At 49.3% G+C, this 27,348-nt stretch overlaps 1 protein-coding gene across 1 annotated transcript in view; it reads left to right on the top strand.

Annotated features, from left to right (window-relative positions):
• The window catches only part of f9a (coagulation factor IXa), an 86,246-nt gene that overhangs the window by 43,761 nt on the left and 15,137 nt on the right, over positions 1 to 27,348 (top strand). Inside the window, exons 7-9 of the mRNA XM_070883965.1 lie at positions 3,669 to 3,789; positions 5,661 to 6,192; positions 6,772 to 6,796. Coding sequence (XP_070740066.1) covers positions 3,669 to 3,789; positions 5,661 to 6,192; positions 6,772 to 6,796 — 678 coding nt within the window. The remainder of the gene's footprint in view (positions 1 to 3,668; positions 3,790 to 5,660; positions 6,193 to 6,771; positions 6,797 to 27,348) is intronic.

Raw genomic sequence — 27,348 nt, 5'->3', positions numbered from 1 at the left:
TGACTTGGACAGGTTAGGTGAGTGGGCAAATGCATGGCAGATGCAGTATAATGTGGATAAATGTGAGGTTATCCATTTTCGAGGCAAAAACACGAAGGCAGAATATTATCTGAATGGCGGCAGATTGAGGAAGAGAGTGTTCGAAGATCAGGCCTTCAAATCTGCCACCAAGCTCATGGTCTACAGGTGATACCTGTCCTCCTGTATGGCTCAGAGACGTGGACCATATACAGTAGACACCTCAAATCACTGGAGAAATACCACCAACGATGCTTCCGCAAGATCCTGCAAATCCCCTGGAAGGACAGGTGCACCAACATTAGCGTCCTCGATCAGGCCAACATCCCCAGCATTGAAGCACTGACCACATTCAACCAGCTCTGTTGGGCAAGCCACATTGTTCACACGCCTGACACAAGACTCCAAAAGCAAACACTCTACTCGGAACTCCTACACGCCAAGCGCGCCAAAGGTGGGTAGAGGAAACATTTCAAGGACAGCCTCAAAGCCTCCTTAATAAAATGCAACATCCCCAGCGACACCTGGGAGACCCTGGCCAAAGACCGCCCTAAGTGGAGGAAGAGCGTCTGGGAGCGTGCTGAGCACCTCGAGTCTCGTCGCCGAAAGTATGCAGAAACCAAGCGCAGGCAGCGGAAGGAGCGGACGGCAAACCAGTCCCACCCACCCTGCCCTTCAACGGCAGTCTGCCGCACCTGTGACAGAGACTGTAATTCCCATATTGGACTATACAGCCACCTGAGAACTCACTTTTAGAGTGGAAGCAAGTCCTCTTCGATTTCGAGGGACTGCCTATGATGATGATAAAGGAAAGAGACTTGCGCTGCGGCCGCCATCTTTTTTTTGCCGTCAGCACGACAAAAATGGCCGTTGGTTCGGCCGGGCCGCCAGCAGGCAGCCCAGCACCCCCTCTTGGGCGCCAGACCGCTGGCCCGGCTGACACCCTCCCTGGTGGCCCAGTGGGCGCCACTAAAGTGGCTGCAGAGCGGGGCGGGATGGTGCGATGCGTCAGTGTGATGCGGCACATCCGCGTAGCACTGACATCATCAGCACGGCACTGATGTGCTGAGCATGGCACTGAGCATGCCACACACATTCCCCATTACCGCCCCCAACAATTGTTTTTTAAGAGGCCAATTCTTGGAGATTTAGCCGCCCGTCTTGCTAAATTTCTGGTTATTCGAACTGTGTGCCCCAATACCGAACGCGGGGCAATTTTGTCCCCAATGTGTTTACTTCTACTGATTTCTTTCAGTTCCTCATTCTCTCTAGTCCCTTGGTTCCCCATTATTTTTTTGTGTCTTCTAACATGAAGGCAGACACAAAGTATTTGTTTAGTGTCTCTGCCAAATCCTTATTCCCCATTATAATTTCTCCTGTCTCTGCCTATAATGGGCCCACATTTACCTTCACTAATCGCTTCCTATTTACATAGCTATAGAAATGTATACAATCTGTTTTTATGTCCCTCACTAGTTTACTCTCATATTCCTTTTTCTCTTTCCTTATCAATTTCTTGGTCCTCCTTTGCCGAATTCTACATTTTAAGCCTCTTCCTTTGATCTAATACTATCTTTACCTTCTCTTGTTAGCCACGGTTGGACCACTTTTCCTGTGGCTTTTTCGTGCCTTAAAGGAATGTATGTTTGTTGTAAATTATGTATTAATTCTTTAAATGCTAGCCATTACTTGTCTACCGTCATACCTTTTAATGTAGTTTCCCAATCTACCTTAGCCAAGTCGCCCCTCATACCTACGTTTAGATTTAAGATTCTAGTTTCGGACTTAACTAAATCACTTTCAAACTCAATATAAAATTCTATCATATTATGGTCACTCTTCCCTAAGGGTCCCTTTACTACAAAATTATTAATTAACTCTTTCTCATTGCACAATACTAGATCTAAAATAGCCTGTTCCTTAGTTGGTTTCTCAACATACTGATCCAGAAAGCTATATTGTATACATTCCATGAATTCGTCCTCCACACTATTACTGCAAATTTGGTTTGCCCAGTCTATATGTAGATTATTTCCATGATTACTGTATTACCCTTGATACATGCACCTCTAAGTTCCTGATTTATACTGTGCTGTACATTACAACTACTGTTTGGGGTCTATAAACAACTCCCACCAATGTTTTCTGCCCTTTGCTATTTTTTATCTCCACCCAAACTGATTCTACTTCTTGATTTTCAGAGCGAAGATCCTTTCTGTCTACTGTCTTTATCCCACTCTTTATTATCAGGGCTATCCCTTCCCTTTTTCCATTTTGCCTATCTCTTCTAAAAGTTAAATAGCCTGGAATATTTAGTTCCCAACCTTGGCCACTTTGCAACCATGTCTCCATAATGGCTATTAGATCAAACCCATTAATTTCTAACTGCGCTATTAATTCATCTATTTTGTTGCGAATGCTTCACGCATTCAGATATAGTGCCTTCAGCTTTGACTTTTTTCTATTTTTTTCTGATGCCACTGATGCCTATCACTTTTGTTACTCTCTCTGTCCCTTCCTGACCCATGCTGCTTATTTTTACCCCAAACTTTGCTCTGCTTTAGAGCCATGACATTTCTCTTGCAGCTTTTAAATTTACTCTTTCCTAAATCCTCCCAACCACCCCCCTCGCCCCGCTTCATTAATTTAAAGCCTTGTCTACTGCCCTAGTTATACGATTTGCCAGGACACTGGTCCCAGCATGGTTCAAGTGGAACCCGTCCCAACGGAACAGATCCCTCTTTCCCCAGTACTGGTGCCAGTGCCCCATGAAGCAAAACCCCTGCCTCCCACACCACTCTTTCAGCCACGCATTTAACCTTCTAATCTGCTTATCCCTATGCCAATTGGCACGTGGCTTAGTACCATAATAATGCTACCCTGTTAAAGGGACCAAATCGTGTACAGTGGGCAAAATGCTTACAGTGGGAAAATTGAACGCACCTGCTATAAGTGGTGGGGACTGTATTTGATCTAGGCTGACACTCCAGTGCAGTACTGAGGGGGCCCCGCTGCACTATCGGAGATGCCATCATTCAGATGAGACGTTAAACCGAGGCTCCGTGTGCTCTCAGGTGGACGTAAAAGATCCCATAGCACTATTTCGAAGAAGAGCAGGGGGTAGTTATCTCCAGTGTCCTGGGGCCAATATTAATCCTTCAGTCAACATCACTAAAACATATTGCAGGGTATCTGGTCATTATCACATTGTTGCTTGTGGGAGTGGCTGCCGCGTTTCCCACATTGCAACAGTGACTACACTCCAGAAGTACTTCATTGGCTTTGGTGGTCGTGAAAGGTGCTATATAAATGCAAGTCTTTCTTGTTTACCAGTGGAGGAACAGAGCAAGAAAGCTCACAGTTTCTTTGCAGAAACTGTTATGTATGCAACACCTTGTAACCAGCATTCTACCACCACCAGAGGGTGCATCTTTTGGAGTCCAAGCGATCTCAGCATCCCTTGGGAGCACTGTATATAAGCAGGCCTCCCATGCTGTACCAGCACTCTGGAATTGGAATAAAGGAGCTAAGGTCACACTCAGTCACATTGCTTTATTTGAGACGTAACAGAAACTATAGCTGTCATTGTTTGCAAACGTACATATTTAACTGTGTCCAGCTTGCTGATGTATCTCTGCGTCTTGTGACAGGCCATGCTGCTGGATTACACTAAGAAGCAAGGATTCTGTGGTGGAACCATCCTGAACGAGAAGTGGGTGATCACAGCCGCACATTGTTTCAAATCAGTAGTCAACTTCAGGGTTGTTGTGGGTAAGCACGATTTGACAATGGTTTCTTGCTCTTATAGAGAGCGCTAAAATATCCCCTGCATTACACACAGCTTTGCCCTTAGTGACGGGTGTTGTTGGGTCATCAAGGAGCGGTCCGTTTTATTGCGGGGTGGGGAGATCAGTGGCTTCGGGTGGGAGGTCCTGATCGATTTCCATGCTTGGGCCTCGTTAGTTGTAGCATGTAATTAGGCTGCTCACTGGACACTCGGCACAGCAAACACTGCTCATAGCACATCAAACGGGAGAGCTGGGGAGAGTCCAGAGTTGCAGCTTATTTCAGTGGTTGGCCAAAGCAGCAAGCGGGCGAAGTTAAGGAAACCTTTAAGGCTCAAAGCTCCCAAAAGAATCCCGAGTCCCAGACCTGCTTCCAACTGTCCCTCCCGGCTGCTTATCATCACTTTAAAGAAAGGCCCACAATTAACGCCTCTGAGTCAAAGAGTGTGGGTTCAAGTCTCACTCCAGAGACATCAGCATAAAATCAGTGCAGTGCTGAGGGAGTGCTGCATAGAATCATAGAATCATAGAAATTTACAGCACGGAAGGAGGCCATTTCGGCCCATCGTGTCCGCGCCGGCCGACCAAGAGCTACCCAGCCTAATCTCACTTTCCAGCTCATGGTCCGTAGCCCTGTAGGTTACAGCACTTCAAGTGCACATCCAAGTATTTTTTAAATGTGGTGACAGTTTCTGCCTCTACCACCCTTTCAGGCAGTGAGTTCCAGACCCCCACCACCCTCTGGGTGAAGAAATTTCCCCTCATATCTCCTCTAAACCTCTCCCCAATTACTTTAAATCTATGCACCCTGGTTGTTGACCTCTCTGCTAAGGGAAACAGTTCCTTCCTATCCACTCTATCCAGGGCCCTCATAATTTTATACACCTCAATCAGGTCACCCATCAGTCTCCTCTCTTCCAAAAAAATTGACCCAGCATCTCCAATCTTTCCTTATAGCCAACATTCTCCAGTCCAGGCAACATTCTTGTAAATCTCCTCTGCACCCTTTCCAGTGCAATCACATATTTCCTGTAATGTGGTGACCAGAACTGCACGTGGTACTCCAGCTGTGATCTAACCAGTGTTTTATACAGTTCAAGCATAACCTCCTTTGCTCTTGTATTCTATGCCTTGACTAATAAAGACAAGTATTCTGTATGCCTTCTTAACCACCTTATCCACCTGGCCTGCTACCTTCAAGGATCAGTGGATTTGCACTCCAAGGTCCCTTTGTTCCTCTCCGTGTCCTACCATTTAATGTGTATTCCCTTTCCTTGTTAGCCCTCCCCAAATGCATTACCTCACACTTCTCTGGATTGAATTCCATTTGCCACTGTTCTGCCCGCCTGACCAGTTCATTGATATCTTCCTGCAGTCCACAGCTTTCTTCTTCATTATCAACCGCAGGCTCGAGGGGCTAGATGGCCTACTCCTGTTCCTAATTCTTATGTTTGTTCACACAGCCTATTTTCGTGTCGAAGGTGCCGTCTTTTGGATGAGACGTTAAAACGAGGCCCCCGTCTGCCCTTTTTGGATGGATGTAAAAGATCCCATGGCACTAATTCGAAGAAGAGCAGGGAAGTTTTCCCTGGTGTCCTGGGGCCAATATTTTTCCCTCAATCAATATCACTAAAATAGATGATCTGGTCATTATCACATTGCTGTGTGTGGGAGCTTGCTGTGTGCAAATTGGCTGCCGCATTTCCTACATTACAACAGTGACTACACTTCAAAATGTACTTCATTGGCTGTAAAGTGCTTTTGGGACGTCCTGAGGTCGTCTTCTCTCTCTCTCTCTCTCTCTCTCTTTCTATATATTTGCCCATTTTAGCGCTTCTCTCTTTATTTCTGCAACAGGTGAGCACAATGTGGCCAGAGACGAACACACGGAAGCCTATCACGAAGTGGAGCGAGTGGTACAGTACCCGAAGTATAACCCCAGCAAAAGCTTATACGATCACGACATAGCACTGATCCTGCTGACGACGCCCATAGTCTACAGCATCTACGTCATCCCCATCTGTTTGCCCGAGAAGCCCTTCGCCGAGAAGGTGCTGATGGCTCAAAGTTACGGAATGGTCAGCGGCTGGGGGAAGACCCTGGGAGTCCTGGGGCACCAGTCAGATGTGCTGCTGAAAATCAACGTGCCTTATGTTGAGCGCAGCGTGTGCAAGGACTCGAGCAGGTTCAGCGTTACAAACAACATGTTCTGCGCCGGGACTTACGACGCTAAAAAGGACGCGTGTCAAGGAGACAGTGGGGGCCCGCACATCACCAGATACAAGCAGACTTGGTTTCTAACAGGGATAGTGAGCTGGGGGGATGGCTGTGCGGTCTCTGGGAAATATGGCTTTTACACAAGAGTATCGAGATATTACGGTTGGATTAAAAAGATAACAGGGATTTGATTGATGTATAACAGTAACATCTACATGACGATTGCTGACTGGGAATCTTTAAAAATGGAATATCTACTATACAAAATAAAACATTATGATTTCGTACTAACAGGAACGAAGGGAAAGTGTCAATCTTCACCATAATAATCTTCAGAGTTGCCTGCAAGCATTTATCAATCAGTTTTTGGTGCTAGATTAATCTGAATTTATGCAAACCTGTACCGAACTCTTGTGTATCCCTCTGTTATTTCCTAATAAATTACATTTCTGCCCGTATTATTGCTGCCTTTTCCATGCTTTGTCACTCACCACAATTAGCTTGACATCTGTTGGGCCATTGAGGAGCCCAGATACAGGTTGTGGGCCCCTCATCATCATCATCATCTTCATCATAGGCAGTCCCACTCTTAAAATGAGTCCTTAGGTGGCTGAACAGTCCAATACGAGAACCTCAGTCCTGTCACAGGTGGGACAGATAGTCGTTGAGGGAAGGGATGGGTGGGACAGGTTTGCCGCACGCTTTTTCCGCTGCCTGCGCTTGATTTCTGCATGCGCTCGGCGACGAGACTCGAGGTGCTCAGCGCCCTCCCAGATGCACTTCCTCCACTTAGGACGGTCTTTGGTCAGGGACTCCCAGGTGTCAGTGGGGATGTTGCACTTTGTCAAGGAGGCTTTGAGGATGTCCTTGTAACGTTTTCTCTGCCCACCTTTGGCTCGTTTGCCGTGAAGGAGTTCCGAGTAGAGCGCTTGCTTTGGGAATCTCGTGTCTGGCACGCGTACAATGTGGCCTGCCCAGCGGATCTGATCAAGTGTGGTCAGTGCTTCAATACTGGGGATGCTGGCCTGGTCGAGGACGCTAACGTTGGTGCGTCTGTCCTCCCAGGGGATTTACAAGATCTTGCAGAGACATTGGTGGTGGTATTTCTCCAGCAACTTGAGGTGTCTACTGTACATGGTCCATGTCTCTGAGCCATACAGGAGGGCGGGTATTACTACAGCTCCACCAGGGCGCTGACAATCTGGCCGTCAAAGTCAACGCCACCTCCTTTCTATTTGGGCTTTTGACCTTGCTCGGTGATTGGTCCAGTTTGAACTTTGTGGGTCTGAAGTTTTGGAAAGGGGGTGTTCTGAGCACTGCTGCCTCGTTGGTTGAATCACACAACGATACACCACAGAGGGAGGCCATTCGGCCCATCGTGCCTGTGTCGGGTCTTTGATAGAGCGATCCAATTAGTCCCACTCCCCCGCTCCTTCCCCATTATTCCAAGTTTTTTTGCGGGATAAATCTTAAATTGGATGCAGCAAGATCAGTTAGTTACCAGCAACTGATGCTATTTTATCTTCGGTGGCACAGAAGGTTAAGGGGAAATTTAATCGAGGTGTTCAAAATTATGAGCGTTTTTTGATAGAGTAGATGGAGAGAAACTGTCCCCACTGGCAGGAGGGTTGGTAACCAGAGGACACAAACTTAAGATAATCGGCAAAAGGACCAGAGGGGAGATGAAACCATTTATTTTCACATAGTGAGTTGTTGTGATCGGGAACGCGCTGCCTGAAAAGGTGGTGGGAGCAAATTCAATAGTAACTTTCAAACAGGGAATTGGATAAATAATTGAACGGGGACAATTTACAGGGAGTGGGACTAATGGGATTGCTCTCACAAAGAGCTGGCACAGGCATGATGGGCCGAATGGCCTCCTTCTGTGCTGTATGATTTATTGATTCCAGGCGTACAATTTGTGTTTAAAGGAAAACAGTTTTAAAATAACAACTTGTATTTATGTAACATCTTTAACATAGTAAAATGTCCCAAGGTGTTTCACAGGAGCGATTATCGAACAAAATCTGACACCCAATCACAAGAGGAGATGTTAGGGCCGATGACCAAAAGCTTGGTCAAAGAGATAGATATTAAGGATCGTCTTTTTAAAATTTATTTTACAGGATGTGGGCATCACTGGAAAGACCGACATTTATTACCCATCCCTAATTGCCCTTGAGAAGGTGGTGGTGAGCCGCCTTCTTGAACCGCTGCAGTCCGTGTGGTGAAGGTGCTGACTTTGTCGCAGAAGTTTGGTACAACGGAGTGTCTCGCTGGGCCATTTCAGTGTTCCCGGATTATTACTGCAGGCCTCTGGATTACTAGTCCGGTAACTTAACCACTATGCTACTGTACTCCCACATGAACCCTCTCATATCTCTTGAAGGCGGAGATAGCGGGGAAGAGGCGGAGAGGTTTAGGGAGGGAATTCCAGAGCTTCGGGCCCAGGCAGCTGAAGGCACGGCCACCAATGGTGGAGCATTGAAAATCAGGGATGCCCAAATAGCCAGAATTGGAAGAGCGCAGAGATCTCGGAGGCGATGTAGGACTGGAGGAGGTTACAGAGATCGGGAGGGACGAGGCCATGGACGGACATTGAACACAAGGGTGAGAATTTTCAAAACACCAATATATCACTTCACACTGACTATCGGGATTACACTTGTCATGCCAATGTGTCATTTACAGAACGGGGAGAAACAATCCCACTGGGAATCTGCAATAAAATACAGAAAATGCACAGCAAGTCGATTAACATCTGAAACAGAGATCAAGGTTTAAAGGGTTAAATAATGAGGACAGGAAGCACAGACTAGGCTTGTATTCCCTCGAGTGTCGAAGATTAAGGGATGATCTGATCGAGGTGTTTAAGATGATTAAAGGAGTTGATGGGGTAGATCGAGAGAAACCGTTCCCTCTGGTGAGGGGAGTCCAGAACAAGGGGCAGAACCTTAAAATTAGAGAGAGGCCATTCAGGGGTGATGTCAGGAAGTATTTCTTCACACAAAGGGCAGTGGGAATCTGGAACTCTCTCCCTCAAAAAACTGTTGATCGAAAATTTCAAAACTGAGATTAATAGATTTTTGTTAGACAAGGACATTAAGGATTACAGAACCAAGGCGGGTAGATGGAGTTAAGGTATAGATCAGCCATGATCGAACTGAATGGCAGAACAGGTTCGAGGGGCTGAATGGCCTCCTCCTGATTCTATGTTCAAGGTGTAACCTCCGCCAGCCCCACAATCCCCCCAAGATATCTGTGCTCCTCTAATTCTGCCTGATTATAATTGCTCAGCCATTGGTGGCCGTGCCTTGTGTTGCCTGGGCCCCAAGCTCTGGAACTCCCTCCCTAAACCTCTCTACTTCTCTCAACTCCTTCAAGACGCTCCTTAAAACTTACCTCTTTGACCAAGCTTTTGGGTCACCTGCCCTAACTTCTCCTTTTTTGGCTCGGTGTCAAATCTTTGTATCCTAATATTCCTGTGAAGCGCCTTGGGACATTTCACAGTTAAAGGCGCTATTTAAATAAAGTTGCTATTGTTGTTTCTCTCTCCACAGATGCTGTATGACTTGCTGAGTGTTTCCAGCATTTTCTGTGTTTAGTTCCTATCTATTAATCACACTCTAGGTCGGACCTTTGAACTGTCTATTTCGAAGTGAACTATATTGAAGACATGCACTCCCATGTTCCACCACCAGGAAGCGCATCCCCTGAAATCCCAAGGGATCCTAGCATCCCTTGGGAGCACTGTATATAAGCTGGCCCCTAAGGCCTGTTCCTCACTCTGGAGTGTCTTAATAAAGACTGAGGTCACTGTTACATCAACCTCCCTGTGTGCAGTCCCATCTGGTTAGGAACACAATAACTGGCGACGAGGATACGAATCCAATGCAAAGATGCAGCAAACTGTGGGCATCCTGGAGAAGTTCTCGGAGGGTGAGGACTGGGAAGCCTATGTTGAACAGCTAGACCAGTACGTAGCCAACGAGCTGGACGGAGAAGGAAGCGCTGCAAAAAGGAGAGCGGTCCTCCTCACAGTCTGCGGGGCACCGACCTACAGCCTCATGAAGAATCTTCTGGCTTCGGTGAAACCCACAGATAAGTCATATGAGGAGCTGTGTACACTGGTTCGAGAGCATCTTAACCCGAGGGAGAGTGTGCTGATGGCGAGGTATCGGTTCTACACGTGCCAGTGATCTGAAGGTCAGGAAGTGGCGAGCTACATCGCCGAGCTTAGGTGACTTGCAGGAAAATGTGAGCTTGATGGCTACCTGGAGCAGATGCTCAGACTTTTTTGTACTGGGCATTGGCCACAAGACCATCCTCCGAAAACCTTTGACTGTAGAGACACCGACCTTCAGTAAGGCCATTGCGATAGCACAGGCATTTATGTCCACCAGTGATAACTCCAAACAAATCTCTCAGCACACAAGTGCTAGCAATGTTCATAAATTAACTGGAACTGTATTTGCAAGCAGAAAGGTACAGGGCAGAAACCATGAGTCTACAACTGCCAGCAGGACTCAGGTGACCCAGATGACTCAGAGTCCCCAACAAAGGATGAATGCAAGGCAATTCACACCTTGTTGGCGTTGTGGAGGCTTCCATTCAGCCTATTCATGCCGCTTCAAAGGGTATGTTTGCAAGAGCTATGGAACAATGGGGCACCTCCAACGAGCTTGCAGACAGGCTGTAAGCTCTGAAAAACCTACTAACCACCATGTGGCAGAGGAAGATCGGTCCATGGTGGATCAAAGCAATTTCAAGCCTCAGAGAGAGGAGGCAGATGCTGAAGTACGCGGGGTGCAGATCAGCCCTGAGCCTCATCCACACGAAACTGAGACCGTACACCAAAGAGCTTATCACTGTCCTGGGCAGTGCCATGGTCAAGGTCACCTACGATGGCACGGTGCATGAACTGCCATTCTGGATTGTCCCGGGCAATGGCCCCACACTACTTGGAAGGAGCTGGCTGGGCAAAATCTGCTGGAACTGGGATGACATCCGAGCGCTATCACATGTCGATGAGGCCTCATGTACCCAAGTTCTTAACAAATTTCCTTCCTTTTTTGGACCAGGCATTGGAAACTTTTCCGGGGCGAAGTAGCAGTTCCATTTGGTCCCAGAGGCACAACCCATTCACCACAAGGCACGAGCGGTACCTCACATGAGGAGGGAGAGAGTGGAAATCGAGCTGGACAGGCTGCAACGTGAGGGCATCATCTCCCCAGTGAACTTCAGCGAGTGGACCAGCCCGATTGTTCCAGGACTCAAAAGTGATGGCACGGTCAGGATTTGCGGCGATTATAAAGTAACTATTAATCGTTTCTCGCTACAGGACCAATACCCGCTACCTAAGGCAGATGACCTATTTGCGACGTTGGCAGGAGGCAAGACGTTCACCAAGCTCGACCTGACTTCGGCCTACATGACGCAGGAGCTGGAGCAGTCTTCGAAGGGCCTCACCTGCATCAACACGCACAAGGGACTGTTCATCTACAACAGATGCCCGTTTGAAATTCGGTCGGCTGCAGCGATCTTCCAGAGAAACATGGAGAGCTTACTCAAGTCGGTACCATGTGGTTTTTCAGGACGACATATTGGTCACGGGTCGGGACACCGTCGAGCACCTACAAAACCTGGAGCAGGTCCTCCAGCGACTGGATCGTGTAGGGCTGTGGCTGAAGAGGTCGAAATGCGTCTTCATGGCAACGGAAGTGGAGTTTTTGGGGAGAAAGATCGCTGTGGACGACATTCGGCCAACAGACGCCAAGACAGACGCTATCAGGGACGCGCCCAGGCCATAGAATGTCACAGAGCTGCGGTCGTTCCTGGGACTCCTCAACTATTTTGGTAACTTCCTACCGGGGTTAAGCACGCTCTTAGAGCCCCGACAAGTGATTGCTTTTGAGAAAGCCAGAAACATTTTATGCTCCAACAAGCTGCTTGTATTGTATAACCCGTGTAAAAGACTAGCATGTGATGCGTCATCGTACAGAGTCGGGTGTGTATTACAACAAGTTAATGCTGCGAGGAAGTTGCAACCTGTCGCCTATGCCTCCAGGAGCTTGTCTAAGGCTGAAAGGGCCTACAGTATGATTGAAAAAGAGGCATTAGCGTGTGTGTTCAGGGTAAAGATAATGCATTAGTACCTGTTTGGCCTCAAATTTGAGCTGGAAACCGATCACAAGCCCCTCATATCCCTGTTCACTGAAAACAAGGGGATAAATACCAATGCCTCAGCCCACATACAAAGGTGGGCACTTGCGCTATCAGCATATAACTATACCATCCGCCACAGGCCAGGCCACAAGAACTGTGCGGATGCTCTCAGTCGGCTACCATTGCCCACCACGGGGGTGGAAATGGCGCAGCCTGCAAACTTTTTGATGGTGGCGCAGCCCGCAGACTTGCTGATGGTCATGGAACCGTTTGAACATGATAAATCACCTGTCACGGCCCGCCAGATTAGGACTTGGACCAGCCAAGATCCTCTGCTGTCCCTAGTAAAAAACTGTGTACTGCATGGGAGCTGGGCCAGCATCCCCGTTGAAATGCAAGAGCTAATCAAACCATTCCAGCGGCGAAAGGACGAGCTGTCCATTCAGGCAGATGCCTGTTGTGGGGTAACCGCGCAGTGCTACCCAAAAAGGTCAAGGAGACGTTCATCTCGGATCTCCACAGCACACACCTGGGTATATTAATGATGAAAGCGATAGCTAGATCCCACGTGTGGTGGCCCGGTATCGACTCTGACGTAGAGTCCTGTGTACGGCAATGCAACGTTTGTGCTCAGTTGAGCAACGCACCCAGAGAAGCACCACTAAGTTTGTGCTCCTGGCCCTCCAGACCATGGTCAAGGATCCATGTCGACTATGCGGGCCCGTTTCTCGGTAAAATGTTCCTGGTGGTGGTGGATGCTTTTTCAAAATGGATTGAATATGAAATAATGTTAGGAAGCACCGCCACCGCCACCATTGAAAGCCTGAGGGCCATGTTTGCCACCCAGTCTGCCTGACATACTGGTCAGTGACAACGGGCCATGTTTCACCAGTGTCGAATTTAAAGAATTCATGACCCGCAATGGGATCAAACATGTCACCTCGGCCCCGTTTAAACCAGCCTCCAATGGGTAGGCAGAGCGGGCAGTACAAACAATCAAACAGAGCCTCAAACGAGTCACAGAAGGCTCACTCTAAACCCGCCTGTCCCGAGTACTGCTCAGCTACCGCACGAGACGCCACTCACTCACAGGGGTGCCCCCGGCTGAGCTACTCATGAAAAGGACACTTAAAACCAGACTCTCACTGGTTCACCCCAACCTGCATGATCAGGTAGAGAGCAGGCGGCAGCAACAAAATGTAAACGATGGTCGCGCCACTGTGTCACGGGAAATTGATCTGAATGATCCTGTGTATGTGCTAAACTATGGACATGGTCCCAAGTGGATCGCGGGCACGGTGATAGCTAAAGAAGGAAATAGGGTGTTTGTAGTCAAACTAGACAATGGACAAATTTGCAGAAAGCACCTGGACCAAACGAGGCTGCGGTTCACAGACTGCCCTGAACAACCCACAGCAGACACCACCTTTTTTGAGCCCACAACACACACCCAAAGGAGCAACGACACCACCCCAGATCAGGAAATCGAACCCATCACGCCCAACAGCCCAGCAAGGCCAGGCTCACGCAGCAGCCCTGCAGGGCCAACAACACGCCAGCCCAGCGAGGGCACAGCCAACACACCAGACAGACATTTTTACTGAGGCGGTCCACCAGGGAAAGAAAGGCTCCCGACCGCCTCACCTTGTAAATAGTTTTCACTTTCACTTTGGGGGGGGGAGTGATGTTGTGTATCTGTAAAACATGCACTCACATGTTCCGCCACCAAGGAGCTCATCCCCTGAAGTCCCAAGGGTCCCAGCATCCCTTGGGAGCACTGAATATAAGCCGACCCCTAAGGCCTGTTCCTCACTCTGGAGTGTCTTAATAAAGACTGAGGTCACTGTTACTTCAACCTCCCTGTGTGCAGTCTCATCTGTGTTAGGAACATAATATTGTGAACCCTTTGTCCGCACTCCGGAGGGTTAATTGGTCTCCCTACAGATTCGAAGGACCTGCTGCCTGCAGATTTCTTTTATCTCCTGTTTCGATTAGATTTTTACAAATCTGAACTGTCAGTGCTTGTGCAGCGTAATGGAGGGATACTGTGAGCTGTGGTGTAAGCCTATTCATTCGCGTTGTGACAAACTGCAATGTAAACACTTTATGCTGCATTATAAATGGGAAGCGTTTAGCTTGCAGTCCCGGCGCTTGAATGATTCAATAATCTGTTCCATCTCGTTTATCACCTACATCTTCAGCCTTTTTCTCGTCCGACGACAATAACCTGAAGCAGCATCTCACTCCCGAATCGGACAGCAGCCAGCGTACACAAGCCCCGGAACCAATGTTCCATCTATTTGCTTTATGGGCCACGCAGCCCCTTCAGAATTCTGCGCCCATGCAGCTTTACCATTTGAAAGCCGGCTGCACGGGAGCTCCAGAGCACTGCACGGCCACGCAGCTTAGAAGAAGAACTTGCAATTCTATAGCGCCTTTCATGACCCACCGAACATCTCAAAGCACTTTACAGCCAATGAAGTACTTTTTGAAGTGTGGTCACTGATGCAATGTGGGAAATGTGGCAGCCAATTTGCACGTAGCAAGCTCCCACACATAGCAATGTGATAATGACCAGATCATCTATTTTTTTGTCATGTTGATTGAGGGATATTGTCCCCAGGACACCGGAGATAACTTCCCTGTTCTTCTTCAAAATAGTGCCGTGGGATCTTTTATGACTTTTATCGTAAAAATTCCATGCAGCGAATTAACTAACTGGAGCAGAACTCAAACCTGCAAGCTTCTGATAATGCTGCGATGGGAATTGAAGTCAGATGCCTTATCCATTAAGCTACGCAGCCACTGACTTAATATTCGAATGGCCCTTACGGGGATCAAATTGGGTACCTTGGCGTTATTATCACCACATTATAACCAACCACTGTCCACCTGAGAGAGCATCTGAATATCTCATCTGAAACAACGGCACCTCCGACAGTGCGGCTCTCCCTCAGTACTACCCCTCCAACAGTGCGGCTCTCCCTCAGTAATGCCCCTCTGACAGTGCAGCTCTCCCTCAGCATTGCACTGGGAGTGTCAGCCTAGATTTATGTGCTCAAGTCTCTGGAGTGGGACTTGAACCCACAATCTCTGACTCAGAGGCGAGGGTGCTGCCCACTGAGCTAACACTTTAAAGGGAACATTTCCCAGGGACCCACTTCTGCTGAAGGTCGCTTAAACATCTGCCACAAAACTGAAATAATTGAATTATTGTCTCGCGAATACCGACATTTCCTTGAGCGCTTTTACGCCAAAATTGACATCGATTGCTGCGCCAATCTTGCCCAACTTTCGCCGAAGCTTCCCTGTGCCTATGCAAAGACTGACATAAAACAATGGCAAATCCAGCACCACCGATGGGGGTAACAGTAAATGAGCTTCCATCTCCTGCCCTGGCGTCGCCCTCTCAGAGCCTCGAGCCTCTGCTGCTACTCTTTCTCTTCCGTTAATTTGCAGGACAGTGGAGTCGATAATGGAAAGCCCCTTCCAGTAGCTGGATCCTTCTCAATGCACTGCGGAACGGGAGGCCCTACGAAACATTTCAGTCACACAGAGACTGACTGCACCGCAATTAAATAGAGCGTAAGTGTTAAGTTCAGTAAGTTCAGTGAAAACAGAGAGTCGGGATAAATGGTTCATTCTCGGGTTGGCAATCAATAACTAGTGGGGTGCCGCAGGGATCAGTGCTGGGACCCCCACTATTTACAATCTATATTAATGACTTGGAGGAAGGGACTGAGTGTAACGTAGCCAAGTTTGCTGACGATATAATGATGGGAGGAATAGCAATGTGTGAGGAGGACACAAAAAATCTGTAAAAGGACATAGACAGGCTAAGTGAGTGGGCAAAAATTTGGCACATGGAGTATAATGTTGGAAAGTGTGAGGTCATGCACTTTGGCAGAAAAAAATCAAAGAGAAAGCTATTATTTAAATGGAGAAAGATTGCAAAGTACCGCAGTACAGCGGGACCTGGGGGTACTTGTGCATGAAACACAAAAGATTAGTATGCAGGTATAGCAAGTGATCAGGAAGGCCAATGGAATCTTTATTGCAAAGAGGATGGAGTATAAAAGCATGGAAGTCTTGCTACAGTTGTACAGGGTATTGGTGAGGCCGCATCTGCAATATTGCGTGCAGTTTTGGTTTCCATATTTACGAAAGGATATACTTGCTTTGGAGACAGTTCAGAAAAGGTTCACAAGGTTGATTCCAGAGATGAGGGGGTTGACTTATGAGGAAAGGTTGAGTAGATTAGGCCTGTACTCATTGGAATTCAGAAGAATGAGAGGTGATCTTATTGAAACGTATAAGATTATGAGGGGGCTTGACAAGGTGGATGCAGAGAGGATGTTTCCGTTGATAGGGGAGACTAGAACTAGACGGCATAATCTTAGAATAAGGGGCCGCCCATTTAAAACTGAGACGAGAAGAAATTTCTTCTCTCAGAGGGTTGTAAATCTCTGGAATTCGCTGCTTCAGAGAGCTGTGGAAGCTGGGACATTGAATAAATTTAAGACAGAAATAGACAGTTTCTTAAACGATAAGGGGATAAGGGGTTATGGGGAGTGGGCGGGGAAGTGGAGCTGAGTCCATGATCAGATCGGCCATGATCGTATTAAATGGCGGAGCAGGCTCTAGAGGCCATATGGCCTACTCCTGCTTCTATTTAAAAAAAAGAAAATCACTATCAAACCAGAAATCTCGGGCACGCTGATAGCAGGTGAATTCAGGGCGTGATGTGCCTGAATAGTTGTGCATAACTCTATGTCAACACAAAAGAAAGCTCTTGCATTTATATAGCAGCGTTCATGACCTTAGGATGTCCCAAAGCGCTTTACAACCAATTAAGTACTTTTTGGAGTGTAGTCACTGTTTTAATGTGGGAAACGCGGCAGCCAATTTGTACACAGCAAGGTCCCCCAAACAGCAATGTGATAATGGCCAGATAATCTGTTTTTGTTATGTTGATTGAGGGATAAATTTTGGCCCCAGGACACCGGGGATAACTCCCCTGCTCTTCTTTGAAATAGCGCCGCGGGATCTTTTACGTCCACCTGAGAGAGCAGACGGGGCCTCGATTTAACCTGAAAGACGGCACCTCCGACAGTGCGGCACTCCCTCAGCACTGCACTGGGAGTGTCAGCCTAGATTTTGTTCTCATTTATCTCAAGTGGGGCTTGAACCCACGACCTACCGACTGAGAGGCAAGATTATGACCCACTGAGCCGCAGCTGACACAAATACAAGCATCATCCCTTTAAGAGCTGCTGGCCCGCTCAATTTTGCACTACCCAAGCCAATCATTTTGCAAGCCTGGGACCTTGTGTTCTTATTCCATGTGCAGGGAGCAAGTGGAAATTAGAGGGAGGGGCTTTCCTCCCAAAATTCGCCGAAGCAGGCGTACCTGCTGAGGTCCATCTGCACCTTGGGCCAGAATAGCTGTGCCATTTTGGGTAGAGGTGGTAGTTTGGCAGGAGTTGACAACACTCTTTCTTCTGAATCAGAAGGTCACGGGTTTGAGGCCTATTCCAGTAACCACTCTCCCTGGGATGAGATGTTCAAGCTTCCCTACAGGACAGCAGTTTTTTTTTTGTTCGTTCATGGGATGTTGGCATCGCTGGCAAGGCCAGCATTTATTGCTCATTCCTAATTGTCTCTTGAGAAGGTGGTGGTGAGCCGCCTCCTTGAACCGCTGCAGTGCTGTTAGGGAGGGAGTTCCAGGATTTTGGGCCAGGGACGATGAAGGAACGGCGATACCAATGTTCCCTGTAATGTTTTTTGGCCTTGCACTGCTCCGGTAAGGGGCTGCGTGGGCCATTCAAAATACCACGCATGCATGGTTTTTACATTCAAACGCCTCTTGCGTGGGCTCCCTGGAGAGCTGTGTGGCCTTAACTTGAACATTGGGCAATATATTTCCAAGTCAGTGACCACACTTCAAAAGTACTTCATTGGCTGGAAAGCAGTTTTGGATGTGAAAGGTGCTATAGAAATGCAAGTGCTTTTCTTTTTTTACTGCTTGTTGAAGGACATTGAAAGAGAATGTTCCCGATGTTGGGGAAGTCCAGAACCAGGGGTCACAGTCTAAGGATAAGGGGTAAGCCATTTAGGACCGAGATGAGGAGAAACTTCTTCACCCAGAGAATTGTGAACCTGTGGAATTCTCTACCGCAGCAAGTTGTTGAGTCCAGTTCGTTAGATATATTCAAAAGGAAGTTAGATGTGGCCCTTAGGATAAAGGGATCAAGGGATATGGAGAGAAAGTTGGAATGGGGTACTGAAGTTGCATGATCAGCCATGATCATATTGAATGGTGGTGCAGGCTCGAAGGGCCGAATGGCCTGCTCCTGCACCTATTTTCTATGTTTCTATGTTTCTATCTTGACCAACATTTCTCCCTCAGACACTTGCTCTCATTCCTCATTCTCTCGTTGCTGCTTGTGGGATCTTGCTATTCGCAGAATGATTACGAGATTTGCCTGTACACGCGTCACTGCACTTCAAAAGTAGTTTGCTGGATGGATTTTCCTGGACCTTGTTGGCATAACTAGAGGGTAAATGCAGTGTTACCCTCTTTATTCTGAGAGGAAATTTGTGGGTAAAATGAGTTACACCACGTTTACGCCAAAGCATTGACAGACGGATTTCCTCAATCGTTTGAGCCACTTTTGAGATAAGTCTGTCGAAATTCACAGCTGCTCTTTACGTAGCAAGGCCCCCAGGCAAAACACCAGATCACACAAATTTCCTGCATTTGCACAAGACATTAGGAACAGCAAAAAGCTATCGGTTGATTTGGGTCAATCATTTAACCGTTTCTTTCTGGGGTAAGCTGACGGAGCCCAATGTAGTGACATGAACAATGCCATAAATAACCTTGACGTGCTTCAGTCTTGATTTTGGTACATTTGGAAAAGCGTGATTCAATCAAGCAGAGTCAGCATGGTTTTATGAAAGGGAAATCATGTTTGACAAATTTGCTGGAGTTCTTTGAGGATGTAACGAGCAGGGTGGATAAGGGGGAACCAGTGGATATTTATTTGGATTTCCAGAAGGCATTCGATAAGGTGCCACATAAGAGGAATGCCCGGATGCCAGCGGGGAGAGGCCTGGATGTCGCCGGGGGCCCGAGCGCAAGCTGGGTGTGTTGAGCAGGAGTTTCGGGTAGTTCCGGCCCCGGAGTCCCTTCGGCCGGTTAAGCCTTCGGGGACGACTGGGCCTTTACTTCCCCGTGGTACTCCGGGTGTGGCCTCCCAGGGCTTTGTGCAGCTGCAGAGGGCTGGCAACGCCCATGGAGCAGTGCCAAGGGAATAACCTGCTTCTGACCTACATTTTAAACTTTTAATCAACTTTTAATCAACTTGAGAAACTTTTTTTTAAATTTGGGAAAACTTTAAAATTTTTAAACAACTTGGAGAAATTTTTTTTGGAACCTCTGGAGAAACTTTTCAATAATTTTGGAAAACCTTTTTTTTAATTAAAACTTTGGAAGAAACTTTTAAAATATCCCGCGGAACTCCAGCGGACAGCTGACCTTCCTAATGCCTGCCCCCAACCAAGCCTCGGGCCATCTACCATCAATGGCGCAACTTGGCGCTGAGTTTGCGGCCAACATCTCGCCATAGGCAATTAGGCTCATACTGCTGTGCCTAGTCTCCAGTTGTCTTGGACCCCCTTGCCACTGGACCAAGACCTTGCTCAAGTAAGCCCGTGTGGTTGCCGATGTGCAACGGCCACCCCATATTAAAAGAATTCACGCACAGACATCTTCCACTTCGTTAACATGAAGTTCGGGACCTGGAACATCAGGACCACCATGGACAACTCCAACAGCGACAGGCCGGAATGCTGCACCATCATAGTTGCCCGGGAACTTAGATGCTTTGACATCGACGTCGCCGCCCAAGGCAAGACCTGGCGGGCAGGGGAAGGCCAGCTCAAGGAACAAGGTGGAGGCTACACCTTTTTCTGGAAAGGAAAACCAGAGGAAGAACGCCGCCTTCACGGAGTTGGCTTCATCATCAAAAATGAGCTGATCGACTGCCTCAAAGACTCCCCCTGTGGGGTTAACAAATGCCTCCTGAATCGTCGACTCACCCTATCCTGGAAACAATGTGCCACAGTCATCAGTGCATATGTCCCAACCTCTGAGGAGGCGTGATTGGAAGAGAGGGGATAGGGAAAGCCAAATCCAGTCGTGCCCTACTCCTGATAAAATGTCGAGAACATGAACTCCTCATCCACCAGAGGGACAAATACAAGGCATCGTGGCAACACCCTCGCTCCAAACAGTGGCACCCGCTCGACTATGTCATCGTCCGAGCCAGGGATCGCAAGGATGTGCGCATCACCCGCGTCATGACCGGAGCTGTACACTGCTGGATGGACCACTGCCTAATCCGATCCATCATCGGCATGATCATAGCCCCAAAGCAGAGGGGACAGCAGAAGCAATGCCGCAAAAAAGTCAATGCCAGGGCACTTAAGGACCCAGCTAAGAAAGCCCTATACACCAGCGCCTCACAGCTAACCTGGCGTGCCTTGATGACCCTGAGATGCTGAATGTCCACAGTGCTTGGTCTGCCCTCCAGGTGTAGGGGAGGACGAAAACCCCCTCATTTTACCCAGAAGGAAAAGAGCGGTGGGATCTGTCTGTGCTGCAATGTGAATTGAAACCGAGACGGTTTGACCTTGGCAGAGCAGTGATTGGACGGGGGAGGACACCGGAGGGCCAATGGTGGGACAGAGTCAGCCCGAAGCATGGGGCTTTCAAGCCAATGGGAGAGCACTTGCTCAAAAACTGTGGGACTGACTCATCGCCATTATCGGGCTATTGTCTTCCCCATGTTTACACTATGGAGGGAAATGCAGACCTTCAGAAAACTAGGGAACCCAAAACAAACCAAGGACCTACACAATGGCTACAGGAGGCCAACCCAATCAACACCTACTCAAATCTTGAGTAGGTTAGAGAAAACTGAATTGGAGGGAAATTATGCAGACCTTCAGAAAACTAGGGAACCTAAAACAACCCAAGGGCCTACACAATGGCTACAGGAGGCCAACGTAATCAACCCCTACTCAAACTTTGAGTAGGTTAACATCAGTGGAAAAAACCCGCAATAATCTAAAACTGCTGCATTTTTCAAAATCACAAAGCCCACCAATGGGAAGGATCAATTTTAGCACGAGAGGCGGACTGGATATCTGGCTATAAAAAGGGGTTTCTTACCCAGTGTGTGAGTTCTCTGCTCTCGTGATCCAACAACCAGCAAGCCTCTCGACACTGAAGGAAAACCAGTGTCCGAAGACACCGAAGATAGAAGAAACAAACCACCAGACTGCAAAAGGCACAGTAGTGAGTATAACCTCTGGTCCCCAGAATTCCCAACTCAGTTAGGCCAGGAAAGGTCAGAGGTTGGACATTGTACTGCTAAACTTGTGGAAAGATTTTCGTTGTGTCCGTTTAGTGGGATTTAGGGGGATTGTTTTGTTAGTGGATTGTTGTTTATTGAGATACACCTCGTCAAATAAATTGGAAGCCTAAGTTCCTCTTGGAATCACCTTGTCTCAGTTCTATTGTATTACATCTCTTGATTGTGAGTCTTATGTCAGAACAGTGTAAGGGAAGCTAGGAGCGCCTCGAAAATGCTCAACTGTGTGTCACAAGCTAGGGAAGAAGGGGTTAGGAGTGTTTGACACTCACAGGTGCCTCACAGGCTAGGCATAAGCTGTGAGGACGCACGAGTCTCAAAACCCCCTTCATAAGCTGTGGACACAGTCTCTCCAGGGGTGCTCTTGCAGCACTCAGGGTACCTCACAGGCCAGGCATAAGTTGTGAGGGCAGAAGCCCAGAGAGAGACACCCAAGGCACAACAACACTCCCCGAGAACCCCTTACAGAACATGGTGACTGCGGCAGGACATAAGCAAACATAAGATATTAATATAACAGATGAGGTGATAAGAGAGGAAACTAAAATGGAGGAGATAATTTCCTCATACATTTTTGGCAAGGTGAACCTCACCAAACCTTGGGTGCAAGCCCTCACACGGGCAGAGCGCCAGTGGATGCTGCTGCCCAGTGGACAGCAGGGAAGGACACAACCGCTGGGTGGAAAAGGCCATCTGGCTTATCTGCTTCACCTGCCAAGTGCAAAAGCTCGACCAGCGGTGAAGGACTTGGAATAGAGTCTTCAGAAATCAGAGGCGCTCTCTGCTATCCGGGCTGCGGTTGGGGACAACCTGCTGGCCAAATTAGCTGAGGAGCAGCAAGGGAAGAGGCAGTTGGAGGAGACCTTCCGAAATAGCCGGGACTATCTTCAGTGTCAGGTCACTGAGGCCAAGGGTAGTGAGGGGTCCCTCCGGGAACAGAACTCTCGGTACACCCAGAAAATTTGGAAACTAGAGAATAAATTAAAAGACGTACAGGCAGCCTATAAAGTGGCCAGTAGCAATGAGTTTGCAGATCACGGTCCCTGCCAGGAGAGGATTAAAACTCTCACCCACGCTCCATCCCAGGCAAAGGGGATGGTCGCCCTGATAGGACCTGGAGGGTCCACAGGGGACAAAGGAGAGTATTGGGGGTTAGAGGAGAATCCAAAGGCAAGAGACGCCCGACCACCTCCTGAGGCACCGGTGGTTTGTCCGGTGGGGAACCAGAAGGAGCGGGGTGCGCAGTTAGTAGCATGCCCAGGGCTGGGGGCTGGACCAATATGTCCCACTCGGCAGCAGGAATGTGAGGCTCCCGCCGAGGGTCAGTTAAGGGCTGGATCAGGCGACCAGGCACTGTCTGCTTCACCGGGTATGGTGGGACAGCCGGTGGTAGAGGGACCAGCGCAGAAAGATCCTGAACCAGGGCGGATGTGCCCGGTCAGGCAGCGCAAGTACGGTCCTCCACAGGGAGGTGGCCAAGGTCGGGGAGCGCTGGAGAGCGACTTTATTATTCCCCATGGAGTTCAAACACTCAGGGCCATGGTGGCCCATTTGGCCAAACTCACTCGCAGCGGGGACCCGTCTATCCACTTCATGGAGGTGATGCAGGCAGGGGAAATTAATGGGTGCGACGAGGAAGAGACAGCCAAGCTGCTGCTCTTCTCTCTGGACAGCAAACTGTACCAGGCCCTACCGGCAAAATGCTGGAGGGGGCAGCGCACATTTACTGAGTTCCAGAGGGCCGTCCCTGAGGCCATGGGCTTCGATGATGGCAGTCCTTTCGAACGGGTCGAGAGGACAAGGCAGCTCGCAGGGGAAACTCCGCAGGCGTTTGCGGACAGGCTGTGGGTGGTACACCACGCAGCCTGTGGGGAGCTCCTCGACCGGGCGAATCTTTCCACGGTACAGACTAGCCGCTGGCTGAGGATGCTGGTGGCAAACTGCTTGCCCCGGCTCAAGGCCAGGGCAGAACTGTGGTTCAATTCCCGGGACCCCACCCTCACTGAGGAAGAAGTGGTCAGGCAACTGGCACTAATCCAACGGAATGGAGGAGGGGAGGAGGAGAAAACCTCCAAAGGTCGGGTAAATGAAGTAAAACCCAACTCAATTCCCAAAAGGGAATGGCACCAGGAGAGTGGCCGCTCGTCTGATAAGGAGGAAGCGTGCTACGGGTGCGAGAAAGCTGGGCATTTTAAAAGGGATTGCAGGAGTAAAGAGATATGGGGGGACAAGTCCTTCAGGAGCTGCCTAGAGTGGGGGAAGTGGAGGGAGCTCCTCACCGTCCCTTGACGAGATAGTAGCTGCAGTGAGGACAGCGCTGGAAGGGACTGGCAAGGTAGCCACGGCAACCCTGCCAGTACAGAGGCCGTGACTAGCCCAGAGCCAGCCTGCATACCTGTGCCCACTAGAATACGACCCCTGGGTCAAGATGGAGGTTGAGGGTGTACTGGGTACTTACCTTTTGGACACTTCCAGCACGATAGTCCATTCGGAGGACCCCGCAACGTCACCTCTATCAAACGGGGTGCCGTATCAACTAGTTAGGTTCACAGGAAATGAGAAGGCTGGGTTTTTCTCAGTCCCGCTCGCAGTTCGTTTAGGAGCACTCCAAACACAATGGAAATGCGTCCTGATGAACTGGGAGCAGGTGGGAAAAGGGATCTTGGGGGTTGATTTCATCATCGCTCGCCAGATCCTAGTAGACTTGAAGAATCACTGTTTATGGGGCACAGTGGGAGCAGAGGGAGAAGTCATGGTTATTGATAAGAAACAGGGAAAATGGACTCTGTGTACAATGAAGCCAAAAGGGGGATACGACCTGAAGGTTCTGGTCAGTAACACCCCGGCCGAGTACCGGGCCTATGTGCAAGCAAATCTTACAGCATTTGTCACCCATAAACACGATTGTGGGAGAGTCACAGGAGTGGAGGTTAGAATAGATGGGGATCCCATGTCCCGCCCGCAAAAGCAGTATGGCTTTCCCCGAGAGGCAGAAGCAGACTTGGAGACAGCTTTAAGCTCACTTGTCGAGCAGGGTGTTTTGAGACCCATAGCCACCCATGTCAACTCCCCGCTTTGGCCGGTTAGGAAACCGGACAATTCTTGGAGGGCTACGGGGGTTATAGGATGCTCAATAAAATCATCCCAGCTTGTGCCCCCACAGTAGCGGCGGTTGTGGATCTGATAGGGGAAATCCCTGCATCCGCAACCACATTCACAGTGTTGGACATATCCAACGGGTTCTGGTCTATCCCTGTACAGAGGGAAGACCAGTACAAGTTTGCCTTCACCTTCCAGGAACAGCAGTATACATGGAGCTGCCTCCCACAGGGCTTTCATAATAGTCCCAGCATCTTTCACCAATGCATGGCGAACTGCTTAAAACCACACCAGCTGGTCCAGTATGTGGACGACCTGTTGTTGTTCACAGACAGCAGTGAGGAACACGGTCCACTGCTGGCCGAACTGCTGGTCTTACTGAAGGAAGGGGGTTTTAAAGTTAACCCCAAGAAAGCCCAGATAGGTCTAGTAGAAGTAAAATTCCTGGCCCTGACGATAAGGGCAGGAGAAAGGGCCATTGATGAGGCTAGAAGAAAGGCAGTGCAAGAACTCCCTGTCCTTAGGGATGTGTCGGGGGTAAGGTCTTTCCTGGGAATCACTGGCTACTGTAGGGACTTCATCGAGGACTATGCAGCCACTGCCGCCCCTCTGCTCAGACTCCTACACAAGGGGGTCGAGTAGGAATGCGACGAGGGCTGTGAGGCAGCATTTGTCCCTCTTAAGAGAGACCGGCAGGTAGCACCAGCCCTCGGGGCAATTGATGGGGGGAAGGAATTCTTCCTGGAGGTGGCCAGTGGCGACAGCTTAAGTGCAGTGTTGCTCCAGGAACGAAACGGTCAGCTGAGACCAGTGGTGTACTCCTCCAGGGTCCTCACGGAGGTAGAAAAGGGATACTCCAATTGTGAGAGGCACTTGCACTGGGCAGTAAAGAGAGCTCAGATCTTTACCGGAGTATCCCCCATTACACTCCTCACCCATCATACCCCGACGCAGATGCTGTTGGACGGGAAGATTAAGGACGGTACAGTGAGCAGTGCTACAATCACTCGCTGGACCCTCCTCCTCTCCCAAATGACTTTAAATGTCAAGGGCCTCTGCGAGCCCAAGCTTGCAGCAAATTTAATCTATCCAGGGCAGCCGCATAGATGCTCTGTGGAGGGGGTATGGGACATCAACTTTGGATTTCGGGCAGGGATACACCCCACAGGCCGCGAGATCTACGTTGATGGCTCCAGTTCAGTGTCCGCGGGTATAAGACTCATGGGCTGCGGAGTTTGGCATCCCAAGGAAGGGATTGCCTTGGCTCTTAAACTCCCATGCACCCTGAGCGCCCAGCAGGCGGAACTCTCGGCGGTGATGTATGTGGTCACACACCCCGAGGAATTCCCTACCCCATACACGATTTGCTCAGACAGCATGTTCACTTGCAATTCGTGTACAGAGTATCTGCCGATTTGGTCACGCCGGGGGTACACCTCTGCGGATGGGAAGCCCCTTTTGACCAAACCCCTGCTAGGAAAGATCGTGGCAGCAGTGGGAGAAACCAGGGATGTTTATATCCATAAAGTAAAGGCCCACTCCAAAACTGAGCCACCGGGGGAAGGTAACCAGCAGGCAGACCTGCTGGCAAGGGAAGGTGCTCGTACAGGTTGCCCATGGGACCCATACGATGCAGGCAGGATAGCAGCAGCAAGAAGCAAGCCAGGAACACAAGGGAGCATAGGGGCAGCTGAGGCCCCGGACCTTAAAGTAGTCCAGATGCAGGATCCGGTCCTGAAGGCTGCCTTGGCTGCTATCAATAAGGGGGGAAAGGCGGAGGGCCCATACAGTGCCGTAGATATTGCTGTGCGGGAAGACATATTGTTTAAAGGGGACAAATGGGTAGTGCCGCCACAACACCGGAGGGAATTCCTTCAGCTGGCTCATGAGGGTCCAGGTGCCGGACACCCCGGGCCGGAATCTACCTGGCAATGGGTAGAAAAGGCAGGGTGGTGGCCAGGCCTCCGGGAAGACGTCCGCGACTTCTGTGCGGGCTGTCTGGTTTGCGCTGCAAACAACCCAGACCCTCAGAAAAGGAAGGTGTCTATGGGACACGTCAGGTGTGTAGAGGGACCATGGCAGTCGATCCAGATCGACTACATTGGACCCCTACCGGCCGCCCAGGGAGGTTATAAATACTGCCTCGTCCTGGTGGATGTGTTTTCCAAGTGGGTGGAAGCCTTCCCTTGCCAAACAGCTACCGCGGTGGGGACTGCAAAAATCCTGGTGAGGGAGGTGTTCTCTCGGTGGGGTCTACCTCAAATCGTGGAGTCCGACCGGGGAAGCCACTTCACCGGCCAGGTGATGCAGGCCACCGTAAAGGTGCTGGGGATAAGAGCCAAATGGCATGTCGCCTACAACCCTCAGTCCTCAGGCCCCGTAGAACGCCTGAACCGGACCCTAAAGGAAAGGCTGCGCAAGGAGACGGGAGACTCACCGAACAAGTGGGTGGAGGTCTTACCGTTGGTCCTCATGGGAATCCGGGCCAGTCAGTCAAAGAGCACAGGGTACTCACCCCATGAGCTGATGGCTGGCCGGATCATGAGAACCCCAGTGCATGTGTTGGCGCCGGTTCTCACCGAAGGGCAGCTTCGAGAGGTGAACCGGGACCGCTTCGTCAGGAA

The sequence above is a fragment of the Pristiophorus japonicus genome, chromosome 6, assembly GCF_044704955.1.
Source record: "Pristiophorus japonicus isolate sPriJap1 chromosome 6, sPriJap1.hap1, whole genome shotgun sequence".
NCBI lineage: Eukaryota > Metazoa > Chordata > Chondrichthyes > Pristiophoridae > Pristiophorus > Pristiophorus japonicus.
This window is presented reverse-complemented; position numbering and strand designations above follow the sequence as displayed.